The 13,588-nt window shown below is 35.4% G+C and overlaps 1 protein-coding gene across 1 annotated transcript; it reads left to right on the top strand.

Moving 5' to 3' along the window:
- Positions 1–8,422: 8,422 nt before the first annotated feature.
- LOC127107285 (MDIS1-interacting receptor like kinase 2) lies at positions 8,423–11,672 on the top strand. Its single transcript, XM_051044580.1, has 2 exons — positions 8,423–11,068; positions 11,177–11,672. The coding sequence occupies exons 1-2, from the start codon at positions 8,530–8,532 to the stop codon at positions 11,482–11,484; spliced, it is 2,847 nt and encodes a 948-aa protein (XP_050900537.1). The 5' UTR covers positions 8,423–8,529; the 3' UTR covers positions 11,485–11,672.
- The last annotated feature ends 1,916 nt before the right edge of the window (positions 11,673–13,588 follow it).

Genomic DNA, 13,588 nt, shown 5'->3' with positions numbered 1-13,588 from the left:
AATAAAAGAACTCTTACTATTGAAGAATCAACGCATGTATGCTTTGATGAAACTAACCCCTCGAAAGAGGATAACTTTGTTGTTGATGACGATGATGATATAATAGATATGTCACAAAAGGAACCTTCAGATATTCATTCAATACCACAAGAAGATGGATCACCAATCATTGAAGAACATCATGATCTACCGAAAGAATGGAAAACTCATAGAGATCACCCGATCGATAAGGTTATTGGTGATATTAGCCAAGGCGTTGCAACTCGGCTAAATCTCAAGGATGCTTGTCTCAACATGGCTTTTGTATCTCAAATAGAACCAACCAAAGTCGATGAAGCCTTAGGCGACGATCAATGGATAGTAGCAATGCAAGAAGAACTCAACCAATTCGAAAGAAATCAAGTTTGGAGTCTTGTACCAAGACCGGACAACAAGCACATCATAGGAACAAGATGGGTCTTCAAGAACAAACTTGATGAGAATGGGATCATAGTTCGTAACAAAGCAAGATTGGTCGCACAAGGATACAACCAACAGGAAGGAATTAATTTTGATGAAACGTTCGCTCCGGTAGCAAGGTTAGAAGCAATACGACTATTACTTGCTTATGCTTGTTCTATGAATTTTCAATTGTTTCAGATGGATGTCAAAAGCGCTTTCCTAAATGGCTATATCAATGAAGAAGTCTACGTCAAACAACCTCCGGGTTTTGAAGACTTTAAGAATCCCTCACATGTTTACAAGTTGAAGAAAGCACTATACGGCTTAAAGCAAGCACCAAGAGCGTGGTATGACCGCCTCAGCAACTTTCTATGTGAAAAGGGATTTGTAAAAGGAAAGGTTGACAAGACTTTGTTCATAAAGAAGATCAAGGGTAACACCTTATTGGCCCAAGTCTATGTCGACGACATCATCTTCGGTTCAACAAACAAAGATCTTTGCGAAGAGTTTTCAATCATGATGCAAGGAGAATTCGAGATGTCCATGATGGGAAAATTGAACTATTTTCTTGGACTACAAATCAAGCAAACAAAGGATGGCATCTTCATCAACCAATCCAAGTATTGCAAGGAATTATTGAAAAGATTCGATATGGATAGTTGCAAAGTGATGTCCACTCCTATGGGATCCGGAACGTACGTTGATCAAGATGAATCCGGAATGTCAATAGATATTACAAAATATCGAGGTATGATTGGTTCATTACTGTATTTGACGGAAAGTCGTCCTGACATTATGTTTAGTGTATGTTTGTGTGCACGCTTTCAAGCAAACCCGAAGGAATCGCATCTCACCGCCGTGAAGAGGATTATGAAATATCTCAAAGGAACAACGAACGTCGGACTATGGTATCCAAAAGGTAGTATATGCTCCTTGATTGGTTATTCTGACGCTGACTATGCAGGATGTAAGATCGATAGAAAAAGCACAAGTGGTACTTGTCACATTCTCGGGAATGCACTAGTGTCGTGGGCATGCAAGAAGTAAGCATGTGTCGCACTTAGCACGGCCGAAGCAGAGTACATTGCAGTAGGCAGTTGTTGTGCATAAATTTTATGACTTAAGCAACAACTTCTGGATTTTGGTGTAGACCTCGGCTGCATTCCTCTTCGATGCGATAATACAAGTGCCATCAACATCACAAAGAACCCGGTCATGCATTCAAGGACGAAGCACATAGATATCCGACATCACTTCCTTCGAGATCACGTGCTTAACGGAGATGTAGATGTTACGTTCGTGGATACACATAACCAACTCGCTGACATATTCACAAAACCATTGGCTAAAGAGCAATTCTTCAAGATTCGGCGAGAACTTGGTATTCTCAATGAAGGTGACATCTAACCTAGTCTTCAAATTACTTGTTATGTGGTATAGTTGCTAAAAATGTGTTTACTTTCAATTTTTATGTTATGCAATGCTAGCACTTCTTTTTCGCCGTTTTCCGTTTTTCTTACTTTCGCATGTCCAAATATTGTCCGTTTTAAAATATTTTTAAATCGAAAGTTGCGTATTGATAAGTGCTAATACTTTGTGTAAATTTTTTTTAAAAATCTTTTCCCGATTCTTCAAAACGGAGCTGCTGTTTTTCTTTTATTTTTGAAAAATTTCAGTCCGTTAACCGGTTAACGGTATAGGTTAACCGGTTAACACCTCCAAAACAGCACTTCTGCGTTAACGTTTTGAATACAGATTTTTTAATTTTATTTTTTTTAACTTTAAATTTTATTGTGGTATGTGTGTTTATGTTAAATGCATGTGCTTTAATCTTTCACCTACACCTCATAACTCTCTCCTCCCTCATTACTCACCATAAACCCTTCATCTCATTTCATTCAACTTTCAACCTTCTTGAGTGTTGTTTCTTAAAACCCATTAAACCCCACTCAACCATACTCTCTTATTAACTCTCAAAATCCCAAAAATCCTCTCAAAACCCTAGCACCCTCCTTTTCCCCCATGGCTCCTTCAAGAAGAGAAAAGGCTCCCGTATCGGCATCTAGCAGTGAAGAGGAAGAAGTGCAAATGGAAACAGCAAAGAAGAGGAGAATGGATTTCAAAGACAAGGTTAGACATTTGCTCAAGGGTAAGTATGTGAATCTCAAATCCTTCACTACCTTCTCTTTTCCTGAGCTGTTGAGATATCAAGGGTTGCATGCGTTCATAACTGATAATGGCAAAATTTATACTGATTTGGTAAAATCTTTTCTGAACCATTTTACTTTAAATCTGAATGATGATGATCAACATATGCTGTCTGCCACTGTGAGAGATTGTGAAATTGTAACAGACCTAAGGTCGCTGGCTGCGTCTCTTAAGATTCCCTATTCAGGATTTTTTCTTCGGAAAGGTGTTAATCATGATGAAGGAAAATGGGCTCAATATGATAAAATGGAATATTACTACTCCATCTGTCGGTTTCCAAGGGATGCTGTTGTGTCGGGACAACGCACTTCTCGCATACTCTGTTATGCTAAGAACTTGTCTGTTGATGATCGAATGCTGCATTATGTTATTTGCCATGTCTTGCTGCCAAAGGATTCAAACCTTTCCCAAATCAATGATTTGGAGATGCAGGTTCTCTTTGCTGTGAAGAACAAAATTCGAATTAATTGGCTACCTACTATGATGTATCATCTCAAACAGCAACTATCTCTCAAAACAAGGCTGCCATACGGTCGTCTTATCTCAAGGATTTTGGAATTAACAGACATGGAAATCGGGAGAGAACCGTTTCTGGCTATGACCACTACCGCCAATGAAATCAACGGCGTTACCATTATGAAGAATACCGGGATTATTCAATGCAATGACGGTTCCTACAAGTATGATGACGGGTCTTCTTCTTCAAACTTCCCTATTCCGGAAGGTGGCATTACAAACGAGTTCCTTTACACCACCATGATGAGCCAACACCGTGAAACCACCCGCGCTATCAAAAGTCTTCGGAACCTAGTGTTAAGTTCCCGCAACCTTCCCATGGAAGATGATGAAGGTGAAGCCGGTAGTGAAGCGGAAGGCGAGGAGAATGAGGACAGTTCGGAAGAAGATTAAAGCATTATGTTTTTTCTATGTTCCTGTTATGTGTTGTTCTATTGTTTTATTGTATGTTGTTAAACTATGTTTATGCTAATTATGCTTACCGTACACTTAACTTTTAATCCATTTTTATTCTGTCATAATATGTGCTTGAATGCTTATCTAATGATCACAAAATGTGTGTATGCTTGTATACTTTTCCTTTTTCATAAGTCTCTTCCTTTTTGCTAATGCCAAAGGGGGAGAAGACTTGTTTCTCTAATGGTTTCTCTATGCAGAATTTTGTATGCCTCTCATTTAGGGGGAGTTCTTAAACTTAGGGGGAGAATCAACTTAGAGAAACTTCACTCTCAAGCATCTATCTCAAAGTGGTTGTCATCATCAAAAAGGGGGAGATTGTAGAAGCAAGCTTCAATCCAAGAAGTATTTTGATGAAGACAACATGCATCAATGCAAAAAGAGAAGAGCTTCAAAGATAATTCAAGCATCAAAGTGATCAAGCCATACGCATGAGGAACTTTTTGATCAAGCTTCTTTTTCAAGTCAACCGTTTGCAAGATTGTTGATTCACTTCTTAGGTATATCTAACTCACTCTTAGATTAGTATACAAGTGTTCACCAATCATGATCTGCATTTGCATTTTTAAAACATAACCATTTGTTAACACATTGAAATGCAAGACACAATTTTCTTAAAGTATTTTTCTGCATTTCAACAGTGTTAACCGGTTAACCATATGGGTTAACCGGTTAACAGCCCAGTTTTTTGAAATCCTGTGTTAACGTTGTATGCGTTAACCGGTTAACCCATTTGGTTAACCGGTTAACACTGTTCGTTGCAGTGAAAATGTTTTTGAAAAATTATATCTTTTCATCAATGTTTATGGAGAAAATGATACCTCTTTGAAAAGGTGTTTTGGCAATATAAATTCTTAAATTTTCAAAAATGAATTTTCACCTCCAAGAATTTTCATACAAACTTAAGATAATCACTCTTTCATATTTCCTTCAATATTTTTTAAAAGTGTTCATAATCAAAGTTTCATCTCATTCTATTTCTTGAACACTTGTATATTATTCATTGAGTGAATTATTTATCTAAGGAGAAGATCAATCAAGAGAAGATTGATAATACTACACTTTGTTAATATCATCAAAAGAGTTATTTCTGTTTAACTTGTGATCCAGGATTGTTGGACACAAGGGGTTGGTGTTGAAGAGGATTGTTCTTCATACACTTGTTTACCTATATGTTAGATAGTAGGCATCACCGTTTGTGTGAATAGGCTGTACCATAATTCTAACTATAGTGAAATCTCTTTCGTGTGGAAAGGGGAGTGGATGTACCTTCGGATTGTGAAGGGAACCACTATAATTTCCGGTGTCTTTTTACTTTCCGCAATTTATCTTTCTGCACTTAAACGTAAAATAACCAAAAACCGGAAACAAGTTCGAAGAATTTTTAACCACCTAATTCACCCCGCCCCCCCTCTTAGGCGCATTTACAACTTACAGTTTTGACATCATTAAAATAAGGACAAGGGATCTTTTCCCTCACAGATCCTACCAGCCATTATCAATGTTTTTGTATGCACTCACTATTGAAGGGTGTCGGTTAGAGATCAAACATAAGTTTGGTTGAGGCGCAATGTGCAATCGGAGATTTCTTAGGAAGAAACTCCATCCCTCAGCAGCCTCCCATTCAACTAGGGCAAAGGCGATTGGAAAAATGTTGTTGTTGCCATCTTGTGTCATTGCCATCAGTAACGTTCCTTTATATTTCCCGTACAACCATGTAACATCAATTTGTCTAATAGGTTTGCAGAAAGCAAACCCTTTGATGTATGGTTGATACGCCCAGAAGAGACAGTGGAATATTCCATTTTCAATAGTACAAGTCCCGTTTGGGGTATACGCCGACAATGTTTCCAACTTGACAATAGTCCCTGGAGTATACTATTTAAGAGACACCAAGTATTTTGGAAGTTGTTTGTAAGATTCCTCCCAATTGTCATTCACTTTTTCAACCGCCTTTGTCCTAGCTATCCAAGCCTTCCTGTATGATATAGTATAGTTGTATTGTGTTACAATATGTGAGATTATTGTACTCACCTTTAACGACGGATTATCGCTAATGACAGACAAAATTTCATTGCATATTAATTGAGAGCTAAGTTTCTGATGATCTTGCATTGGGTTCGTGAGCATGCATGTGTGAACTGGACCCATGGATCAAATCTCCCAAGAATCACTCCTCTTCCGGTACGAAGCCGACAACCTGAAAAGGTAGTGCTCATTTCGACAATAAATCTTGTACCTCATTGCATTAGTTCGATCAACTCTGTAGTCAGCTGATAGATCCATGTGATACTTTTTAATAGCTTTTACATAATCTTATTTTATGCGAAATGTGTCTCCTTCTTTCAATGATCCTTGAATTTGCACATAAGGATTGTAAAATATATTTGATGAAGGTTCATCGACATCCAAATTCAAGCTTGTCATGTGTTGAGGTGGACAATATACATGACTAGCTGGTAATGACTCCTCTTCTTCTTCATCGTTCACCATTGAACCAACCAGTTACTCGACTTCTTCTTCTTTGTCATCTACAACATTGACCTTAACTTGTTCGTCATCATCAGTTTCATAAAACACTTGTGACTGATCAATGAACTGAGACACTTGTTGTTGTTATGGTAATATATATAACTCTATATCATTGTATAGAGATTGTTCACGACTGACAAACATATGATGAACATCGTCATCATTTCGAATCTTCAACTGATAAAACTTTACCTGGTTGTCATCATACGTCCAACAACAAATCCCCATCCAAGAACAATGTCAACCCACCCAAACCCAACGACCAACCTCACACCATCATCCTACCATATACACCCAACAACCAAATACCCAACCTGACAATCCATTCATGCCACACACCCAACCTGGTAACCCATTCATGTCACACACTCAACCTCAAAACCAAGAATCAAACCCTACCCACCAACAACCATACGCAACCAACACAACAGTCTATAGCCTAGATGATTCATACAATTCATGCCATCGTAGCCCCCCACCAATGACCACTCAAATATCCCATCACCACAACCCCCGACCATTGTTTAACTACAGTACACCCATGAACCATTGATTCGTTTCCAAACCGATTCAATGTCCCAATTTGGGCAACCATACCGTCCACAATTCACCTAACCACATCGACCCAACTACGACAACATGTGCACCGAACAATTACGGAAGCGGCATCAGCTATATTACTTGTGTTTTATGATATTCTTTTATTTGTGTATTAGTGATATAAATATATGAAAATTATTTGTAGTCGAGAAAATAACCCGACAGCTATGATCGTGGATACTGTGTTATGAGACAAATGTTTGATATTGTCTCCGGAGGCCTCACAAATGGATGAACTATGTTTCAGGTATTAGCTTAATCCATATACATGAAATTTATGTATATTTATTAAGTTAATGTTCTTGTTGTTGTAAACTTATCATAATTTAAATTTTGTTCTATTTATAGGAGTTTAGCGATAGAGCACCATTCTCACATGAATATATAGATGACATCCGACCACGTTAGACCGGTGTCTTCTTATCTTATTATGAATCTTAACAATAGTTTTCTTGATTGTTATAAGCTTAATATATATATATATATATATATATATATATATATATATATATATATATATATATATATATAAGTTTTATTATTTTTATGTGCAAATATGTAAAATTTATATTATGTGTTGTTGGGAACAGTGTAAATTTGTACATTTTATTTTGAAAACAATAAAAATTTAGTATTATGTGTTTACAAAATTTAAAATAATATAATTTTGGTTTTGTCAATATTTTGTAGTTTCTGTGTAAAAAATGATATAGATGAGTCAAAATGAGATAAAAGTGACGACTTTTCAAAATGATACAATATTTTGTAGGGATATAATCAATAATCATTTCCATTATAACTTTGGTTTTTCCAAAATCAATAGGATAAAGTGGCGAGTTTTCATATCGTCCATTGTTACTCCGACAATGTAACTAAGATAAAAGTCATTTCACGTCCGATATATTATTTATAATATTGAATATAATAATATATTAAAATTTATGTTATGAGTTTGATTTTATTAAACTATAATTTCATTAAATTTTAATTTTAACTTTTATATACATATGTTAAACATATCGTCTCTTATATTTTTCAATTAATAACGGATCGACTTATCCGGTATTAGTATTGTGTCCATGTTTCATTGCAATCTTCAATTAGCCACTGTCAATGACAGTTTATAGTACTGAACCTTTCAAGTCAATCCTCTAATTCTTAAAAGCAAAACACTATTTAAATTTATGAAAAAAATTAATGAATTTATTGCATCAGAGAGAAATTTATCATTCCAAGTGCATGTGTGGATTATAATAAACTATGTGAACTTGATGAATTTTAGTATGGTCTAGGATAAATTCCATCCAAAACGGCATCTCCAATTACAGACCAAATATTTGAACGTGGCTAAACCGCATACTTACATTTTCTTAATTTGTTAAAATATTTAGCTTTTGTGTTTACTTTACAAAGACTTTTTTTGTTTGATTTTATGCATCTTTAACGACTTCAGTTGCCAGCTGACCGTAACCAGAAAAATATACTCGTATTATTATTAGTTCATAATGATTTAAAAACTAAACTAATTTATATTAATTTGATTGTTTGTTATATTATTAAAACTTATTGATATCATGTAAAGTCAACTATCTAGATTTCTCATGCAAGAAAATGTTGAACTGGCCTAAAGTTGGTAGATCAAAAAAACCAAATCAAAGTCAAATACAATGAACATCAAGTGGTTGTAAACTTGAATACATATATACAACTCTTCATTAAACAAATAAAGCACTTCAAGAAATAAGCCATTTTTTCTGAATCTGTCAACACTCAACAATGTCCAACAAAAACCATAATCACACATTTCCGATTTCAGCTACTTTGTTGATTTTCTTGTTGCTAAATCTATGTCAAGAAACTTCAGGGCTAACACAATATGAGGCCTTGTTAAAGTGGAAACAAAGTCTCCCTCAACAACCAATTCTTGATTCATGGATCATTAACAACTCAACTTCAACACAATCACCATGTTCATGGAGAGGTATCACTTGTGATTCAAAAGGTACTGTCACAATTCTAAACTTGGCATATACTGGACTTCAAGGTACTCTTAATCACTTAAACTTATCCGTTTTTCCAAACCTTCTTCGTCTCGATCTTAAAACTAACAATCTCACCGGTATTATACCAGGAAATATTGGTGTTCTTTCGAAACTCCAATTTCTTGATCTTTCTACTAATTATTTCAATGGAACTTTGCCTCTTTCTATATCTAATTTGACTCAAGTTTACGAGCTTGATGTTTCGAGAAACGATGTATCTGGTATATTAGATAGTCGTTTGTTTCCTGATAAGCCCAGTTCTAAAATTGGACTTATTGGGATTAGGAATCTTCTTTTTCAAGATACTCTCTTAGGGGGTCCGTTGCCGAACGAAATAGGGAACCTAAAAAACTTGACTTTACTTGCACTCGACGCAAACAATTTCTCCGGCCCTATACCTTCGTCTCTTGGAAACTGTAAACATTTAAGCATTCTTAGATTGAATGAAAACTATTTCACCGGACCGATTCCGCCGAGTTTAGGTAAATTGACCAATCTAACCGATCTTCGGTTTTTCATCAACGAATTAAATGGTACCGTGCCACAAGAATTCGGAAACCTCTCTTCTTTGGTCGTTCTACATCTTGCTCAAAACAATTTCATTGGTGAGTTACCACCACAAGTGTGCAAAAGTGGAAAACTTGTGAATTTCAGTGCAGCCTATAACAGCTTCACAGGTCCAATTCCAAGAAGTCTTAGAAACTGTCCTTCTTTGTATAGAGTTAGACTTGAGTACAATGAGTTAACTGGTTATGCAGATCAAGATTTCGGAGTTTATCCGAATCTTACTTACATGGATTTCAGCTATAATAAGGTTGAAGGTGATTTATCTTCTAAATGGGGGTCCTGCAAAAACTTGCAGTTACTCAAAATGGCTGGTAATTCGGTGGATGGTAACATTCCAAGTGAGATTTTTGAATTGAAACAATTACACGAGCTTGATCTATCCTTTAACAAGTTATCCGGAACTATTCCTTCGCAAATTGGAAACTCTTCGAATTTGTATACTTTAAATTTGGGCGGAAATAGGCTTTCTGGTAAGCTACCGATTGAAATCGGAAGGCTTTCTAATTTGCAACATTTAGACCTTTCGATGAACATGTTGTTGGGAGAAATTCCATCTCAGATAGGAGATTCTTCCAATTTGCTGAATTTAAATTTGAGTAATAATCACTTGAATGGAACAATTCCATTCCAAATTGGAAAACTTGCATCTTTACAAGACTTTTTGGACTTGAGTTACAATTCGATTTCCGGGGAAATTCCTTCTAATATTGGCATGCTTTCGAATCTGATAAGCTTGAATATTTCAAACAATAATTTATCAGGTTCTATTCCTGATGAAATTGGTGGAATGTTGAGTTTGTCAAATCTTAACCTCTCTTACAATAACTTAGAGGGTCATGTTCCTAAAGGTGGCATATTCAAAGTAAATTCTTCTCATGCACTTGACTTGAGCAACAATCAAGGTCTATGTGGTAAATTCCAAGGTTTGAAACCTTGTAATGTATCACTCATTGAACCTAGTGATGGAAGTAAGAAAAAAAAGGTTTGGATTCCAATTGTAGCTTCTTTAGGTGGTGCACTTTTTCTATCATTGGTGTTTGTTGGTATATTTTTCTTGTGCAACAAGAAAAACTCAAGAACTTCAAGACAAAAAAAGCTTTCATTTAATATACCAAATCCATTTTCAATTTGGTACTTCAATGGAAGAGTTGTATACGGCGACATAATCGAAGCTACCAACAACTTCGACGAAAAATATTGTGTTGGCGAAGGAGCATTCGGGAATGTTTACAAAGCCGAATTAAAAGGAGGTCAAATATTCGCGGTGAAAAAGCTGAAATGCGACGAAGAGAATTTAGACATGGAGAGTATAAAAACATTTGAAAAAGAAGTAGAAGCTATGACAGAAACAAGGCACAGAAACATTGTGAAGCTTTATGGATTTTGTTGCGAAGGGATGCATACATTTCTTGTTTATGAGTATATGGATAAAGGGAGTTTGGCAGATATGTTGATGAATGATAAGAAAGCATTGGAACTTGATTGGTTTAAAAGGGTTAATATTGTTAAAGGTGTTGCAAGTGCTCTCTCTTATATGCATCATGATTGTTCACCACTTCTGATTCATAGAGACATATCAAGCAAGAATGTTTTGCTATCTTCAAATCATGAAGCTCATGTATCCGATTTCGGTACCGCAAGGTTTCTTAAGCCAAATTCGCCTATTTGGACTTCATTTGCTGGTACATATGGTTATGCTGCTCCAGGTAATGTATCTTATATCTATCTCTCTTATTTTCTATAATACCGAAAATACTATTTTCGATTTCTTGTGTTCATTTTACTAATTTTCGCTATTTTTTTGGCTACTATAGAGCTTGCATATACAATGGCAGTGACAGAGAAATGTGATGTATTTAGCTTTGGTGTTTTAGCATTTGAGATTCTAACAGGAAAACACCCTGGTGATCTTGTTTCTTACATACAAACATCGAATGATCGAAAGATGGATTTCAAAGAGATGTTAGATCCGCGTCTACCTTCTCCTCCGAAGAATGTTTTGAAGGAGTTGGTTTTGGTTGGAAACATGGCTCTTTCTTGTTTACAGACAAATCCTCAATCTAGACCTACCATGAGAAGCATTGCCCAAATGCTAGAAATGGAGACTACATATAACTCTTGATTGTTTAGTCTATTTGCTTTGTATATAGACGCTTGTTGTGTATATCATAATGATTGTTTAATATAATAAGAGAATGAGAATGTGATTTTCATTGATATAAACTAGAATAGCTATTATCTTTTTTTATTCATTTACATAATGTATCAAATTTAGGTACTTTCACGTTCATAGAAATAGAGTTGGTTCGACATATTGAAGTTAGTGCAAAAGCACATTATTCATTTGCAAAGTTTAGAGATGAAAATATTGTAATTCTTTCATAGCTTGTTCGGTGAATTTCTTCAAAACATGTTGCATGTATCCAATTGTTTTAAGTGAGCTTAAAAGTTTATTCTATCAGCAAAGCATGAAACACTTTGTAGTAGGTCAACGTGATTCTAGACTCTTCATATTTGTTATTTTGTCTCTCCGTTTTAAGTTTTAGGTTTTTACACACATATTAAAAAATATAATAATATTAATATAAAATATTACACTTTTATAAAATTAATCATATATATATATATATATATATATATATATATATATATATATTAATTATGCGTCAATCACATTAATATCGGCCGACTACTTAAAAGAGGTTATATTTCTTAAAGAATCTTCTCAGTACACGAGGGTCGTCATTTTAATGATCAATAGAGATCCTAATTACAAGTGCATCAAACGGTTCTCCGTATATCACTTCTAACAAATAACAAATTTCTTATTTACCTATCTATATATAGAGAGAATGCGCCAAATTGAGGTAATAGTTTTCAAATCCAATTTCATTTCATTCGTTTTTGTCATATATTGACTTAAGTGTTGGAGTGCTAATCTTACATATCACATTGAATCAGAGACTATGATCAACCATCATCGTCATTCCTACACTCATTTTTGGTGTTAGAATGGAACAATGGTGCCATTTGTGGGAATCGAATTATGATTTATACGATTTTAATAAGTTTAAATTTACTTTTCAAATTCATCGATTTTGTTCCGTTGTGGAACCAGAAATGGAGGAAATCACGGAAGTCATGGTGGAACGATGCTTCGTCGGTGATTCTACGATGCAATACCGTGGATTGAAGGTTGCGATCACGGTGCTTCTTGGAAAAGAATGGTTGATCTTGAATCAACTTCGTTGATCGGAGACGATCTTGAATTGGTGTTGCTAATCTCTGATGCAACGATTTAAAGGGGGATACCTACATGGTTAGCACTCTAACACCCAAGTCAGCTTAGGGTCTGATATAACTGTAATGGGAGGAAGATTAGAGATGGTATATGTAGCACCTCAAATTTGCACCTACCATTTGTACATTCATTTCATTTGTTAGGTCCTTAACATTGCATTGTTCATTGCGTAGTCCATCAAGTCATCAGGCAAGACTGGTCAGGAGATTCAACTGTGCAAGCAAGCAAGTGCATTTTCCATGAGATCAAAACCCTAGAGTTGGTACAATGAGCTCATATGGTTCAAGGATCATTTTGAAGGTTCAAAGCTCATCAGTCAATGTGAAGTTCATCTGAAACCCTAAAAAGTCAACAAAAGTCAACAAAAGTCAACTGTCAGTTCAACTGTGGATTTGGAGGTGGGATATGGTTAGAGATGCCTCATTCATGTGTGAACAAGTCTCATTTGACATTTCAAACATCAACATTGAAGAATTTGAGGTCAGATCAAGACTTTCCAAAAATAGTAAGTGACCTGTAATTTGAAATTGCCAAAAATGGAAAGGTTTTCAACTCAAGATTACATCTTCAAGAAAGCTTCAAATGAAATTTTGTCCAACATGAAAGTTGAAGATCTTTCTCTCCCATTTCCAAAAAGTCCAAAATCATGGATTTCTCATGTGTGGTTGAGGAGATATGGATCAATCTTGGCCAAGTGTGGTTTGAACTTCAAATGTGCATAACTTTCAAACCAAAAGTCCAATTCAAGTGGTTCTTTTTGCATTGTTCTTGTTTTGACCTATGCTTTCCAAATCATGCATTGCATTTCATGAATTATGATGACATGAACATTTGGTATTTCACTTAATTTTTGGAGGGAAAATTAAAGTTTAAAATTGGTGCATTGTTTAAGCATTCTATCATTGCCAATAGCTCCAAAATGGTT

The sequence above is a fragment of the Lathyrus oleraceus genome, chromosome 7, assembly GCF_024323335.1.
Source record: "Lathyrus oleraceus cultivar Zhongwan6 chromosome 7, CAAS_Psat_ZW6_1.0, whole genome shotgun sequence".
NCBI classification, from domain to species: Eukaryota; Viridiplantae; Streptophyta; class Magnoliopsida; order Fabales; family Fabaceae; genus Lathyrus; species Lathyrus oleraceus.
Note: the sequence above shows the minus strand (reverse complement) of the source record. Positions and strands in the feature narration are given on the sequence as shown.